At 33.6% G+C, this 17,064-nt stretch overlaps 1 protein-coding gene across 3 annotated transcripts in view; it reads left to right on the forward strand.

Moving 5' to 3' along the window:
- Positions 1-17,064, forward strand: part of AGL (amylo-alpha-1, 6-glucosidase, 4-alpha-glucanotransferase) — a 75,700-nt gene that overhangs the window by 44,771 nt on the left and 13,865 nt on the right. For all 3 annotated transcript variants that reach the window (XM_031967135.1, XM_031967133.1, XM_031967134.1), the window contains exons 22-28: positions 1,331-1,467; positions 1,723-1,856; positions 2,855-3,030; positions 6,303-6,405; positions 8,145-8,370; positions 9,977-10,088; positions 10,670-10,805. In XM_031967135.1, coding sequence (XP_031822995.1) covers positions 1,331-1,467; positions 1,723-1,856; positions 2,855-3,030; positions 6,303-6,405; positions 8,145-8,370; positions 9,977-10,088; positions 10,670-10,805 — 1,024 coding nt within the window. The remainder of the gene's footprint in view (positions 1-1,330; positions 1,468-1,722; positions 1,857-2,854; positions 3,031-6,302; positions 6,406-8,144; positions 8,371-9,976; positions 10,089-10,669; positions 10,806-17,064) is intronic.

Raw genomic sequence — 17,064 nt, forward strand, 5'->3', positions numbered from 1 at the left:
AAGTTTAAATTCAGTCCCAGACTCATAATATCAGGGTTACTGTGGGCAAGTCACTTAACCCTATCTGTAAAATAAGCTAGAGAAGGAAATAACAAACTACCCTAATGTCTTTGCCAAGAAAACCCCAAATGGAGTCATGACACGTCACACGTGAGTGAAAACTAAAGAAGTACTTACTTTGTATGAGAAAATGAGATAAGTATAAAGAGTTCTGCCAGCCCTAAGGGGCTGTTATTAGTGTGATTTATTATGGGCTAAGTACAGTGTTAAGAGTTAGGGATGCAAAGACAAAAGGAAAACAGTTCCCTCTCCCAAGTCAGAAGCTGTCCCACATGTGATGAGGGTTGTGTGTGCAGACAGAACTTGAGTCTTTGAAAGAAATCCTGGGTTTTAAGAGATAGAAGTAAGGATGGATAACATTCTAGAAGCAAGAGAAACATCTTGAAAAGGAAATAGTAAAGTTATCTAGGTTAATTTCTGAATCAGTGACATTATGTTCCATTCCATGTCATTTTATGCAAAGTAAGTCCAATAATTTTAAGTAAGCTTGTTCCATTGTCATTGCTTTGATATGTCATTGAACAGAGATTCTGGACACATAGGAATACTAAGTATGTTTCATTGATGTTGAAGCCTTCCAGGTTTCTTATCCCTAGACCTAAAAGTAATCATGTCACTTCAGGAATCTATTTCATTCAATAGGGTCATCGTTAAGCACATAGATTATGGTAGATATTACTTTTGGCCATTGGAAAGATAAGTTCATTATCTTCATGTTTATCCTCCTAACCATACTGGTTACTCTCTTTTGGGAAAGGAGATAGTTTAGTCATCTCTAATAATAATGGACTGCAACCTAATTTATATAGGAATGTATAGTATCTTGAAGAAAGCTGTACGTACATTAATATTTCTTACTTCATGCCAGAAGCCGTAAGACTAGCCAGCCCATTTTACAGGAACATACAAGTCATACAAAGCAGACCCTTAAAGCTTCCCAGACAAACACACATCTCATTGATGTGAGATTTTTCTCCAGTTCTAGGGATTCTCAGTATTTGCAGTGTACCTTTCATTTTCATTGTCCATATACACAGTATCTATCACATGTTCACGATCCAGATTTTAGTTTTAAATGCCATTGGAGGTTTTACAGTAGCCACCTTCTTTTAGATGCATAAAATATCCTTTCACTGAACTTGAAGATTATTAGAGGTTAATGGCAACTCATTGCATAACACTAAATTGCCTCTGCCCATAACAAGATTAAAGAACATAGAATCATAGCTTTTAAGCTGAAATGAAATATAATGTTTCTCTCTGTTTTCAGGTTTAATGTCTGTGTTAGCAGAAATAAGACCAAAGAATGATTTGGGTCATCCTTTTTGTAATAACTTAAGATCTGGAGATTGGATGATTGATTATGTTAGTAATCGGCTAATTTCACGCTCAGGAGCTATTGCAGAAGTAAGTGGAATTGTTTTTTGGGATGAGCTATGTTATCTTCAGATAAAAGTGCTCTTTGAAATCTACATATTTATATTTACGTGGTTTTCTAATATGGGGCTAGTGATATTTTTGTTGTTGTTGTTATTTTCCTTGATTAATGAATAATGGAAAATCTCATTGTTCCCATGCTAGATTTTAAAGTTATGTTTCCTCTTCTAAAACTTAACTAGCCTAGAAACACACAAATTAACTTTTCAATTATTATTCTAACAGGTTGGTAAATGGTTGCAAGCCATGTTCTTCTACTTAAAACAGATTCCACGTTATCTTATCCCATGTTACTTTGATGCTATATTAATTGGTGCATATACTACTCTTCTGGATGTTGCATGGAATCAGATGTCGAGGTATAGTCAACAAAACTAGAATAAATGTTAACATTTATAAAGAAAATACATGTGAAGTTACTTTATTATTCTCTCTTTTATAAAGGGACACAAAGGATTTCAATACCAAATTTTAAATAAACAAGTAACAAATGAAAATAAGTTAATGAATGAATATTTATCTTGGAAATCATAGTCTTATAAAGGATTTTGAGTAATTCATTCATTCATTAATGGGAGGCTAAAGACAGAAGCACATTTAAATAATCCCAAATATGATTGTCCTATAAGACTCAGAAAAAACTTCATTGAAAAAGCTGATCTAGTTGCAGTTTTTCTTATCATTTTATATTGTCATAGAACTTATAAAAAATATTTGCTTTTTTACTATCTTCACCTATTATTTTGGTCCTACTTTCAGCAGTCCTCAGATTTTTTTCCCCAATATAATGATAAATCAAACTTGTAAAGATTTTGGCCTTAGAAGTAAAGGATAAATTGTATTTCAGTTTTTATAAAAACACATAAAATAGTAGGGAAATTCAGAAAATAAAATTCCAAGCCAAATTTTCTTATTTCATAAGCTTCCATGTAATTTTTTTTTTAATTAGAAATTTATTTTCTACCAGTTCTATCACTTAATCAGTTCAGAATTCTAAGCTAGATAATTCAGTATATTGTGTTAGATTTGGAGTCTGGAAACTTTAGATCATCCCTCAAACATTATCTCTGTGCCCCTAAGATGAGTCACTTAAACATCTCTCAGCCTTAAGTTTTGTCATACATAAGATGGCGGTGATAATAACAGCATCTACCCAACAGACTTTGTTCTCATTTTAAAGTGAGATAAAATAAAATACTTTGCAAAATTTAAAAGTGCTATAGAAATTATAGTTATGCTTATTCAACAGAAATTTAATGGTACTTCATCTATGTTATAGGTATTGCGAAGATAAAATTTTAGAATGGAGGAATGCAAATTAAATAATTGCTGGGCTGTCTTTTTTTTTTAATTACAGCTTTGTGCAGAATGGTTCAACATTTGTAAAACACCTTTCACTGGGCTCAGTTCAAATGTGTGGAATAGGAAAGTTCCCCTCTCTTCCCCTTCTTTCCCCCTCACTTCCTGATGTTCCATATAGACTAAATGAGGTAACCGGAGAGAAGGAGCAATGCTGTGTTTCTTTAGCTGCTGGTAAGAAATGCTTGATATTAAAATGTATGACTACCTATTCTAAGAGAATTGCAGGGTTTTTTTTTTTTAAAAGGGTATAGATGATTTATAGTTTATGATATTATAAAAAAGTTGTGGCTTTGAACATAATCTCTTTGGTTTCTAGACTGGAAAAAAGACAGGACAAAGGAACCCTTGCCTTCTTCCAGTGTAGATTAGAGTTTCATAAACAAAATAGCAACAAATGAATAAAATAGCAACCATGTGAATGGTAGTCTTTTTTTTTAGTGACAGGAATTTAGAAAGATAACTGTGTATATTTTTATTACTCTCTAAACAATATATTATACTAGATGGCAAAAAATTTATTTTATAGATTCAGAAAAAATAACAACAATTCATCTGAAAAGATCAAAAATGTCAAGGGAACTTATGGAAAAAAAAATACAAAGGAAAGTGGCCTCCCATGCCATATATAAAACTATATTTTAGGGGCAGCTAGGTGTCACAGTGGATAAAGCACCAACCCTGAAGTCAGGAGGACCTGAGTTCAAATCTGGCCTCAGATACTTAACTTCCTAGCTGTGTGACTCTGGGCAAGTCACTTAACCCCAATTGCCTCAGCAAAAACAAAAACTATATTACAAAGTGGCAGTCATCAAAACCATTTGGTACTAGCTAAGAAATAGAGTGGTGATTCAGTGGAATGGGTTAAGTACACAGGACACAATAGTCAATGACTTTATAGTCTACTGTTTGATAAGCTCAAAAGATTCCAGCTTCTGGAATAAGAACTCACTATTTGATAAAAATTGCTGGGAAAACTGAAAAATAGTATAACAGAAACTAGGTATATGTCAACATCTCACATCCTATACCAAGATAAGGTCAAAATGGTTTCATGATTTAGACTTAAAGGGTGATACTGTAAGCAAATTAGGTGAGTAAGGCTTAGTTTCCCTTTTAGATCTTTGAATAAAGGAGAAATTTATCACCATACAAGAAATTGGAAACATCATAAAATACAAAATGGATAATTTTGGTTACACTAAATTTAAAAGAGTTTACACAAACAAAACCAATGTGACCAGGGTTAAAAGGGAAGCTGAAAGCTGGAAAACAATTTTTACAGCCAATGTTTTTGATAAAGTTCTCACTTCTAAAATATATAGAGAACTAAGTCTAATCTATAAGAATGCACATCATTCCCCAATTGATAAATAGTCAAAGCATATGAACAGTTTTCAGATGAAGAAATTAAAACCATCTATAGTCATAAAAAAATGCTCCAAATCACTAATGATTAGAGAAATGCAAATTAAAACAACTCTGAAGTACCTCTTCACACCTCTCAGATTGGCTAAGATGACAGGAAAAGAAAATGATAAATGTTGGAAGAGATATGGAAAAACTGGGACACTAATGTATTATTGGTGGAGTTATGAACTGATCTAGCCATTTTGGAGAGCAATTTGGAACTATGCCCAAAGGGCTATAAAACTGTGAATTCCCTATGATCCAGCAATGTCTTTACTGGGCGTGTATTCCAAGGAAATCATAAAAGAGGGTAGAGGACCCAGATGTACAAAAACATTTTTAGCAACTATTTATGGTGGCAAGGAATTGGAAATTAAGTACCATCAAGTGGGACAATGGCTGAATAAATTTTGGTATATTAGTGTAATGGAATATTACTGTTTTATAAGAAATGATGAATAGCTTGATTTTAGAAAAGTCTGGAAAGACTTGCATTAATTGATGCTTAGTGAAGTGAGCAGAACCAGGAGAATATTGTACACAGAAACACAAGATTATGTGATGATCAAGTATGAAAGACTTAGCTCTTACCAACAGTGCAGTGTTTAAAAACAGTTCCAATAGACTTGGGATGGAAAATGCCATCTTATCTAGAGGGAAAGCTATGGAGATGGAATGAGATCAAAGCATAATATTTTCATTTTGGGGTTTTTTTTTTTTCTTCTTGTTTTTCCCTTTTCCAGTTTATCTTTCACAACATGACTAATATGGAAATATGTTTAAAATGATTGTACATTTATAACCTATATCAGATTGCTTTCTGTCTTGGGGAGGGAGGGAGAAAAATAAATTAGAACTCAAAATAATACAAAAATGAATGTTGAAGACTATCTTTACATGTAATATGGAAAAATAAAAAACTATTGAGAAAAAAAATAAAGTAAAATAAGCAATTTAGGATTTTCAAATATGATCAAGTCCCTAGATCAAAAAATGCAATTTCTAACGAACCATCAAGATAAAGAAAACCAGTCCTAGAAATAGAAACAAGGTGATTCTAAATGCTTTTGTTTCAAGTAATCTCTTCTGGTGTCTGGTAAAGGGGATGGGCAAAATTTAATTTGTTTTTTGCTTTGAAAAATTCTTTTTGTTTGAGTTTTTTTGTCTTGTGTTTTTTCTACCTTCCTTGACTTGGAGGAACATCAACATCAAATTAATTACAGTAAGGACAATGGGCTAATTAATCTTTAGAGTTTAAATGTAGAGTACCAAGTAATGTTAAATAGTGACTTGTTATGGTTAGTAGAAACAACCATAATCTCAGACTGAGTTCTACCATTTGCCTTTAAACTGACAAGTGATTAAATTGACAATTTCCTTCTTGAAAATTTTAATATTATGTATTTTCAGATTTTCTAAACGTGCTCTCAAAAAATTGTAATATATTGAAAAATTATTTAAATGTATGTACTTACATACATGTGTTTAACTTAGATAAAAATATTCATTAATAATAACAATCCTTTAATCTGCACTTTTTTCTTGCTGTAGCAAGGGTTCTCAAACTCTTTGGTCTTAAGACTCCTTTAAAAACACTCTTTAAAATTGAGGACTTCCTTCCCAACAAACTTTTGTTTATGTGGGTTGTAGCTACTGATGTTTATCATATTAGAAATTAAAATACTTAGTACTATTACAATATTATGTAGTTTTGACATTGCAGGCCCTCTGCCATTCCATTAATAAAGGGCTGGTGTATGGGGCAGTGAATCTTCTGAGTTCAAATCTGAACTCAGACAATTACTAGCTCTGTGACCATGGTTAAGTCACTTAATCCTGTTTGCCTCAGTTTCCTCATTTGTAAAATGAGCTGGAGAAAATGACAAACCATTTTAGAATTTTTGCCATGAAAAACCCAAATGTTGACATGAAGTGTCAGATATGACTGAAAAACAACTGACAAGAAAAATGAAGTTCTTTGGTGAGCCTAGATTGTGATTAAAAGAAATTGATGTTTTGTTATGATTTTCTGTTAGGTTTACCTCATTTTTCATCTGGTCTTTTTCGCTGCTGGGGAAGAGATACCTTTATTGCTCTTAGAGGTATACTACTGATTACTGGACGCTATTTGGAGGCCAGGTAGGATGTCTACTAAATCTCAGTTCATATGTTTACATAAATATTAATACTTAACATATTATTATTTATTTTAATCCATCTGCTCTTGTTAACATTAGAGCAAGAGATTATTTTCAAGCACCTGTTGTAATATTTCATTTAGATCCTATATGATAAAAGTTTTTTTGATATATTAACTAAAACAGATGATTAGAAAGTTACTTCTTTTAATACCATAGGCCAGAAATAGGATTTTGATTTCACATTTAAGTATAAAAATTGGTGTGACATTGTCTGCTGTTTATTGCTATTGTGCCATTTTGTGTTTTCTACAAGGAGACAATAGTGGATAGAGAATGAGCATTGGAAAAAGAATTGGTAAACTTCAGATTTCTAATCCTATTTTTTAAATTTGACCTCAATTATGTCTCTGAACTTTATGTTGCCTCCTAAGATTTACCAGTTTCAGTAATGTATATAACCTAAATAGCTGTCCTTATAACAGCCCCCAGAACTCCTACTAAGAGTTAGAAGCCTGTGACTTTAAAAGATTTGTTTAATTTAAAAAACAATATAACTCTTCATTTATTCAACATCTTCTGGGAGTGGGGTTTTTCTCACTGATTTTTCAGTAACTAAAATTATTCCTTTAAGTGTCAAAGCAATTTAAAAAACAAGGTAGAAGAAAAAAGTATAGTACATATAATTCAGGCTTTTCTTAATGATGTAGAATTATACAGTGAACTCCATCGTACAGTGAAGCCCCCTCAGACCTGTGCCAGCTCTAACTCCCTCACTTAGCAAATCCCTGAACCTCTCAGTGCCTCAGTTTCCCCTAGGTGAAATGGGGACAGTACTAACTCCCCCCTTTCAGGATTGTTATGAGGTATCAGGAGAATACCTCAGGATAATCATGTGTAAAGAGCATTATACCTTAAAGAAAACTATAAGAACTATTTTGAACATGTTTTTATTTTAACTGATTATTTATTAAAGTGACCAAGGCATGTGAGTTGAAGAGTTCAGGGTTCTTTATAGTAAAGAATTTCCAACTACTTTTCTGAGGAACTAGAAAATAGGCACTCCCAAGTCACCGTGGCTAGGACATTCCTTTTGCATCCAAGAAACTGAGGTGCTAGAGATTCCCTGACTTTGCCTTGTTTCTTCAGCATTGTAAAGGGAAAGATTACTTGTGATCGGAGGAACTGAATTAGACTGAGTGCTACCTAGTGCCTCTGTCCTGGAGCATGCTGTGGCCAAAAAGGAAAAAAAAAAAAAATCATCCACTGATAGCAAGCTATTGAAGAGTTATTGAAAAGCTTATTGAACTTAGGCTGCTCCTTGAACAATAAAGTCAACTTCTAAAACAATACTCAAAGTTTTTTCAGCTTAATAAGACCCACTAGAGCTTCGTAATCTGCAAACATAGCTTTTTGAGAAATTATAGTCATCACCACATTATGATTAGTAAGACTTAAATGTATAACAACAACAACAAACTTTGATAATTAAGTTGACTCTAAAAAACTTAAATCTGTATCATATTCTTCATAAAAAACTTGTTCTCATTTATATAATTGTATTCTTAGACATTTATTTCATTGTTGTGACTTCTTTTTATGTTAGCTATGCACTAATTTTCTGTGGGGCTAATTAAGAGAAAGGGGGAACACGAGATTGAGTCTAAGATAATGTGCTCTTATGTCTTTAATATTTAAAACTGATTTTGTTAAAGTGTATGCTTAAATTTCTGGTTTCAGGAATATAATTTTAGCATTTGCTGGTACCCTGCGGCATGGACTCATTCCCAATCTCCTTGGTGAGGGAACTTATGCCAGATTTAATTGCCGAGATGCAGTGTGGTGGTGGTTGCAATGTATTCAGGATTACTGCAAAATTGCTCCAAATGGCACAGACATTCTTAAGTGCCCAGTTTCCAGAATGTATCCTACCGATGACTCTCCCCCTTTGCCGGCAGGCACATTGGTAAATATAATTTCTAATAAACTATGCATGACTTACAAATTAAAATAAAATAATATAGTCTCAAGAAATCAGTAAGTATTCATTTACCAAAAAACTTATTACTCACTTGGTACAAAGGCGCTATGATGAATACAAGGGTGACTGAGACAAACTTCTTGCTATCTATCTTAAAGCTTACAAGCTAGCTACTAAAGAGAAAAAAACATTTAGATCCATCTGTATGTCATTTTGGAGGCCAGAGTAAAGTTAAATGGACTGATCAAGGGAATTAGGAGAAGAAACCTCTATCTAAATGCCATAGATATCAAAAGGGGGTGCCAGAGAATGCAAGGGGGTGCTGTAGTGGATAGCGCACCTGGCCTGCTGTCAGGAAGATACCTCTTCCTGAGAGCTAATGTGACCTCAGAGCTTCCTGGCTGTGTGACCCTGGGCAAGTCACTGAAACTTGTTTGCCTCAGTTTTTCCTCAACTGTAAAAATGAACTGGAGAAGGACATGGTCGATATCTTTGCCAAGAAAATTCCATGTGGGTTCACAAGGAGTCGAAACAACTGAAAAACAACAAACAAAAAATCCCAGAAAGGAAAGGAAATTTCCAAAGAGAAGTTACAGAAGAGGAAATATGATCTATATTAGTTTACAAAATAGAAAAAAACAACATGTTTTGGAAATTGACATAACAAGAATTTTTATAATTATATTTTATAATTAGTCTATATAAGAATTTTTATAATTACCATTAATGATCAGACCTAGAGCCTCTTGACAAAGTAAACAACAAGATAGTTGCTCTGTGCATCAAGATTCTATCTTGATCTTACATATATGCAGTTTCCTTATATGACTTAACAATATAATTCTAACGATGTGGTTACTGACAAAACAAATATTTGTTTTTGATCATTGACCTGTTGCCTATTAGTTTGGTTGGGCTTTTTTGTCTCTGAAACAGAAAATAATTGTACTGCTTTATTTCATGCAGTTTTTATTATGCAATAAGTTGCATTCTTCAAATTTGGTTTCTTTTATTAGAAGAAACTATTGAAAAATAAGGTCCAATAAGGAAGTACATAATAGGTATTTAATAAATGATATTTAAATTTAATTTAGGGAATAAATGGATATATATGCTGTAGACAGATTTAAATTATTTAGTTGTGACATAAATGGTCAGCCATTGTTTTCAAGAACCTGTTACTATATTTAGGTAGATATTGACTTTAAAACCATTTTAATTGGCTATTGCAATCATGAAGAATTTTTTGCTAATATAGAAAAACTTCAATTTATATAATTATATAAATTTGTTACATAATTTCAGAAATAACCATTTTGGGAATGATTGATTTTATTTTCCCTATAGCTATATTATGTAACAATAAATACAAACACTAAAAACAATTCTATTAATTTCTTCACTTTATTTCAGATGCCATTAGATTAGGTAATGCCTCATTACTTTTTTGTTTTTATGAATAAAATTAATAACCAGTGCTATTCTTAGAAAGGATAATTTATTTTTTTCTCAGTTCAATTAGGAATTTTTCTGGAATAAAGAAGAAAATGTGATTTCTCAAAGACTTACTGTGTACTCTTGTTTCAATCAGGATCAGCCATTATATGAAGTAATACAAGAAGCTATGCAGCGTCACCTGCAGGGTATACAATTCCGAGAAAGAAATGCTGGCCCACAGATAGATAGAAACATGAAGGATGAAGGTATACCTGAAATAATTTACATTATACTTTGGAAATGACAGTTTAGACTTTCTAGTTATTTTGGAAGCTCATTTTGCATTTAGATTTAACTTATTTTTTTCCCCATTTCTGAGATGTAAGTAAATCATTTCTTTGAAAATCTAATTACAAATATTAAGTTTCAGAGTAGAAACGGTTGCATAATCTGGACAACATAATGCCTGATATTCTGACACCAAGATATGATCATCTTTTGTGAAAAACATTATCACATGTATATCAATCTGTGTTAGTATTATCTTTTATAATTAGGGGGAAAGTAACTTAAGATAGAAAGGATTTACCTAGAGTTGCAAATTCATTAGCAAAATTTTGCTGAAATTTAACAATTTCTTATTTGTTCTTAAACATTCCATAAATGTAATTTAATACTCAGATAATAAAATAGAAGCTCCATAAATTATAAATAGCACATGCCGGTTGAATTGCATATTTTCTTTAATCTTGAGCAGAAATTTCTAAAATATGTAAACACTTTTAATTGAAAAAGCAACTTATAGTAATTTTTGGAGAATTTTAAAAGGTTTTATTTCCTTTTGAAGGATTTAATATAACTGCAGGAGTAGATGATCAAACAGGTTTTGTTTTTGGAGGAAATCGTTTTAATTGTGGTACCTGGATGGATAAAATGGGAGAAAGTGACAGAGCTCGAAACAGAGGAATTCCAGCTACCCCAAGGTACTATTTGTTTTATAATGCTTGTGTAATTGACTATTTAGAAAGTAGTTTAATAATGTCTAGTTTTTTGCCTTCTTCAATGAGAACATTCTAATCTTTGTATTAGGGTGTTACCACCAGTTTTCTTCTAGAAATCTTAACATACATCTCTTTTTTTTTTTTTTTTTTTAATAGCCTTTTATTTACAGGTTATATGTATGGGTAACTTTACAGCATTGACAATTGCCAAACCTCTTGTTCCAATTTTTCCCCTTCTTCCCTCCACCCCCTCCTCCAGATGGCAGGTTGACCAGTAGCGTTAAATATGTTAAAATATAAATTAGATACACAATAAGTATACATGACCAAACCGTTATTTTGCTGTACAAAAAGAATCAGACTCTGAAATATTGTATAATTAGCCTGTGAAGGAAATCCAAAATGCAGGTGGGCAAAAATATAGGGATTGAGAATTCAATGTAATGGTTCTTAGTCATCTCCCAGAGTTCTTTCACTGGGCATAGCTGGTTCAGTTCATTACTGTTCCATTGGAAATGATTTGGTTGATCTTGTTGCTGAGGATGGCCTGATCCATCAGAACTGGTCATCATATAGTATTGTTGTTGAAGTATATAATAATCTCTTGGCCCTACTCGTTTCACTCAGCATCAGTTCGTGTAAGTCTCTCCAGGCCTTTCTGAAATCATCCTGTTGGTCATTTCTTACAGAACGATAATATTCCATAACATTCCTATACCACAATTTATTCAGCCATTCTCCAGTTGAGAGGTATCCACTCAGTTTCCAGTTTCTAGCCACTACAAAAAGGGCTGCCACAAACATTCGTGCACATACAGATCCCTTTCCCTTCTTTATAATCTCTTTGGGGTATAAGCCCAGTAGAAACACTGCTGGATCAAAGGGTATGCACAGTTTGATAGCTTTTTGAGCATAATTCCAGCTTGTTCTCCAGAATGGTTGGATGTATTCACAATTCCACCAACAATGTATTAGTGTCCCTGTTTTCCCACATCCCCTCCAACATTCTGCATTATCTTTCCCTGTCATTCTAGCCAATCTGACAGGTGTGTAGTGGTATCTCAGAGTTGTCTTAATTTGCATTTCTCTGATTAATGATGACTTGGAGCATCTCTTCATATGGCTAGAAATAGTTTCAATTTCTTCATCTGAGAATTGTCTGTTCATATCCTTTAACCATTTATCAATTGGAGAATGGCTTGATTAGAAATCTTAATGTGCATCTCAAAGCCAAATTTTTTTTTTTTTTTTTTTTTTTTTTGTTGTTGTTGTTGTTTTGTTTTGTTTTGTTTTAATATATATTTTTTGTTTTCCTTTCTGGGGCAATGCTACAGAATCAGGCTAGAAATTAAGTACAGATATATTTATTTATTTTCATATATGTATATATACACACACATACACATTCACACCCACATACATATCTCTATCTACATACTTACATTTACCTATATATACTTGTACACATATGCATATACACATACATAGATGTACATCTAAAATAACATTAATGTGGCTAATATATAATGTAGATGTCTCTCTTGAGTGAATCTCTAAGTTAAACTGTGTCTAAAATCAATAATTATTAGCCTTACTTTTTTCCTAGTAAATTCTACTCCTGATCCTTGTTATATGGTGTCTCTGTATATTTCTTTATTTCCTATCCTTGTTAACTCTTCTACTTTAATGCTGCTCCTTACTTGCCTTGCTATTTCTTAACCTCCCCTTACTCATGGATCCCTTCCTTATCTTAACTTGCTGTAGTTTCACCCAGAAACTACCGTTACCCATCAGCCTAATTCCCAGGCCTTCAGAAAACTCTCTGGCCCCTGTCTCACACAGTGGTTCTTACCAATCTTACCTCAGTCAGAGGCCTTCAGAGGTCTCTGGCCACCACCTCACTCAGCAGTGATTCTCCTGTTTAACAAAGCACCCGAGGACAGCTGACTGCAAATTCAAGGTCTTTATTCCATGGGTTCACATCCTGCCCCAGCTGACCTCCTGCTCACTCCTAGTGAACTTGCTGGTAAGACTCCTAGTAAACTCCATCTACTCCTGGTCCCCACTGCTTATAGAGGGTCTATGAAGTCACACATATAGCCAGTTAGAGAAAAAGACGCGCCCGTTGATGATGCAATTTCAATTGGACTGGAGTTTCCGCTCCGTGCGGGTCACAGAAAACCACATGGGGAAAAAAAGGCTCAGGCTTCAAGGCCTTTGTACTTCCTGATTGTGCCGTGGGAGACTCCTGCCCTGACTCTTACACCTCACCATCCCATTCCCTTATTTCTTTATTCATGGTATATATGTAGTATGAACTATTTAAGCCATTCTCGATGTTAGTAGGTCTTCAGACTTCACTGACTTCAAACTCCTTTAATGCCTCTGTGTCTATTCTTCCTCTGCAAAAATAATTACTATTTTTACCTTTTCCTAGACAGTTTTGCTTCTTAGAGTCAGATCATACTCAACTATGCTACAATCTTTCTTTTGAGCTACTCAGTTACTGATGTCAATCTTAAACATATGGTATATATTTCCCTGTAAAAAAAATAAAATAAACAATTTGTCCATGTTAATTTCTTTGAAATTAATCTTTGATACTGGCTCTTATAGGTTAAATTCTCTATTAAGATCAGGTTTGATTGAAAGAAAATCCTGAAAATCTGCAAGTTCATTGAATGTTCTTTTTTTTTTCCATTCAGTTGTTATGGATAATTTTGCTGGACTTGATATTTTTGTTCACAAGCCTAGTTCTTTTGATTACCAGTATTTATGATTCCAAGGCCTGTGGTCTTTTAGTGTGACTGCTAATAAGTCCCATATTATTCTAATTGTGGTTCTAGCATATTTGAATTGTTTTTTCCCCTGTTTCATGCAAAATTTTCTCTTTGGTATGGGGGTTTTGAAATTTGACAGTAATATTCCTATGTGTTTTCTACAAAGAATCTCTTTGAAGTGGTGATTAGTAGATTTTTTTTTTCTATTTCTACTTTCCCCTCATGTTTTGTCATTCCAGGACAATTTTCTTGGATTATTTCTTGCATTATTATAGCAAAATTATTTTTTTGATCACAGCTTTCAGGTAGTCCAGTTATTCTTATATTTTCTTGATCTGTTCTACAGATCTTTTTTGTTTTGTTTTGTTTTCTTTATTTTTCTGGTTATACATGTACACATTTAAAGTACACATTTTTCAATGAATCATGTTGGAAGAGAAAATCAGAGCAAAAGGAGAAACCACAAGAGAGAAAAAAAAAAATAAAGAAGTGAATATAGCATGTTGATTCATTCTTCATAGTTCTCTCTCTGGATGCGTGTGGCATTTTCGATCCAGAGTTTATTGGGATTGCCTTAGATTACTGAACCATTGAGAAGAACCAAGTCTTTCATACTAATCATTGCATAATCTTGCAGTCACTGTGTGTAATATGTTCTTGTTTTTACTTGTTTCATTCAGCATCAGTTTGTATAAATCTTTCCAGGCCTTTTTAAAATCAGATTGTTCAACATTTTTATAGAATAATAATATTCCATTATTTTCATATACCATAACTTATTTCTAATTCTAATAACTTTCTAATTCTTCACTACCACAAAAAGGGCTGCTACAAGCATTTTTGCACACATGAGTCCTTTTTTATAGGGTTGGTTTTTTTTAATCATCTCTTTGGGATATAGACCCAGGAAAGACACTGCTAGATCAGGGGTTATGCACAATTTGATAGCTCTTTGGGCATAGTTTCATATTGCTCTCGAGAATGGTTGGATTAATTCAGAATTCCATCAACAATTCACTAGTGTCTCAGTTTCCCACATCTTTGCCTGTTGTTTTTTTTATAAGATATTTCACATCTGTTCAATTTTTTCATTCTTTATATTTTTGTTTGTTATTTCTTGGCCTCTTACAGCTTTACTGACTTTCCTTTGCTCAATTCTAATTTTCAAAAAACTATTTTCATCTTTAAGACTCTATCTCCTTTTCTAGTTGATTACCTTTTTTTTTTTTTTTTTTTTTTTTTTTTTTTTTTAGGTTTTCTTCAATGTCTCTCATTTGGTTTTTAAATTTTTGAGGTCCTCTATAAATTCTCTCAGAGTAGGGAGCCATTTCATGTTACTCTTTGAAGGGTAGAAACTGTTTTTGCTTCAGTATCCTCTGAAGATGAATCCCAGTCTTCTTTGTTCCCATAGTAATTTTCAATGGTTGAATTTTTTCTTCTTTGCTGGTTCATTTTTTTTTTTTTTTTAATGAAAACTATTAGTGTAAGTACCTTTAATTCTGAGTTGAAGAGATGGTGCCTCTAATTTCACTTTAGGTTCTCCCCTCTGACCTGGAACCCCAAACCAAAAGCTCCTCCCCCTTGCAAGTACTGTTACTTGCAAGAGAGTGTCCCTCCCCCGCCGCTTCTGCACTCACTGGGTGTGCTGGTTCCTTCTCACTCAGGGCTGTGTCTTCAGCACAACTGGGTCTGGTGTGCCCGATCAGCCAAGTCTTCCCCAGATTCAGACCTCCACCTCCTCACTTTGTTGGGGAAGTGAAAATTTCTGTGGTTCCTGCCAAGGCTCCAGCCAAACCCAACTCTTCCCCACTTGGTGTTTCTACAGAAAAGTGTTTGCACCTTACCTTGACTAATTGCTGGCCTGAGATCTTCTTTCTGCCCCAAATCTTTCACCAATCTGTGTTTTCCTTGAGGCACACATCACTTCTGTTTTGGGGAGAGAAATCTGGAGAGCTTGAAATTTACTGACCTACTCCACTATCTTCCCAGAATCCTCTTCTAAGTCATTCTTCTTATTCCATATTGTACATTTTAATTTAAAAAGATAATCGTCAAAGAAAACATGTCATTAAATATAACAAGATTATTTACAAATTCTGAACACTTATTTTTATACATATCAAATGCACCTACAAGGTATTTCTTGAAATTGGTTCATTTTTCCTCTTTAGCCTATGTCTTTTCTATAGGCCATTTTGGTTTCTGAATACCCTTTTAATGTATATGTGTATACACAAAGATGTATATTTTATATAACACATATATACATATATCTTTTGTGCTCTCTATCTAAGACCTATCTTTGACTATTATTTAGTACCCAATTCTATTTCATACACATTTCTTCTTTTCTTCAAGAGGATGAAGGAAAGCAAAAGAATAATATTGAAAAGTGTTTCTTATGGGACAAGATCCCTGTGGGTAAAATATAATGAACTGATGTTCATTTAAAGATAATTGACTTAAATAATTAGGAAATATTACATTTGAGAGGCAGCATAGTAGTAATAGAAAGAAAATTGGACTTGGGAGTGATAAGAGCTGAATTTAAGTCCTATATTTGAGCAGCTGGGTGACCCAGTAGAAAGAATGTGGAACTTAGAGCCAAGAAGACCTAAATTTATACCCTGTCTAGTTGTGTGATACTGGCAAGTTACTTACCTATTCTCAGGCTCAGTTTCTTCCTCAGTCAAATGGAAATAGTAATTACATTGATCTTACAAGGTTGTGAGGAATAAATGAGATAGTCTGTATGAATCCTTTGGAAACTGTAAAGTGCTTTTATAAATCCTATAATTATTATTATTATTAATTATTCTGCCACTCTAACAGTGAAACTTTGAACAATGCACTTAACCTCTCTGGGTCTTTTTTTTTTCATCTATACAAAGAGAATAATAGTATTGCTGCCTGCCTCAGATAGTGTTGTTAGAATAAAAAAAGACACCTCTCAGATTTGGAGTTTAAAGGAGCGGGTATCGGGCACACTTCCAAAAGTAGCCCATGACACCTTGTTTAACCACACCCCCACAGGTTACAGCAGTGACTAACTTTGAGCTATAAATGAAAGCTTGACTAAATCATAATAAAAAGGGTTGGTAAATCTTTTGCCAGCCACCGTGGTCATGCGATTAACCCAAATTAACAGAAGAATGGCGTAAAGGGTGTTTAAGCATTCAATCCACCAAATAAAGTTAAAGCTCAACTGTGCTGTAATACGCCCTAGTTGATATTAAAATACACAACTTATATGACTTTACCCATGCTGAAGACACTAAAGCTAAGGCACAAACTGGGATTAGAGACCCCACTATGCTTAGCCGTAAACTGAGGTAATTAAATAACAAAATTACTTGCCAGAGAACTACTAGCCACTGCTTAAAACTCAAAGGACTTGGCGGTGCCCTAGACCCTCCTAGAGGACCCTGTTCTATAATCGAAAAACCCTGATACACCTCACC

Source organism: Sarcophilus harrisii, chromosome 4 (genome assembly GCF_902635505.1).
Source record: "Sarcophilus harrisii chromosome 4, mSarHar1.11, whole genome shotgun sequence".
NCBI lineage: Eukaryota > Metazoa > Chordata > Mammalia > Dasyuromorphia > Dasyuridae > Sarcophilus > Sarcophilus harrisii.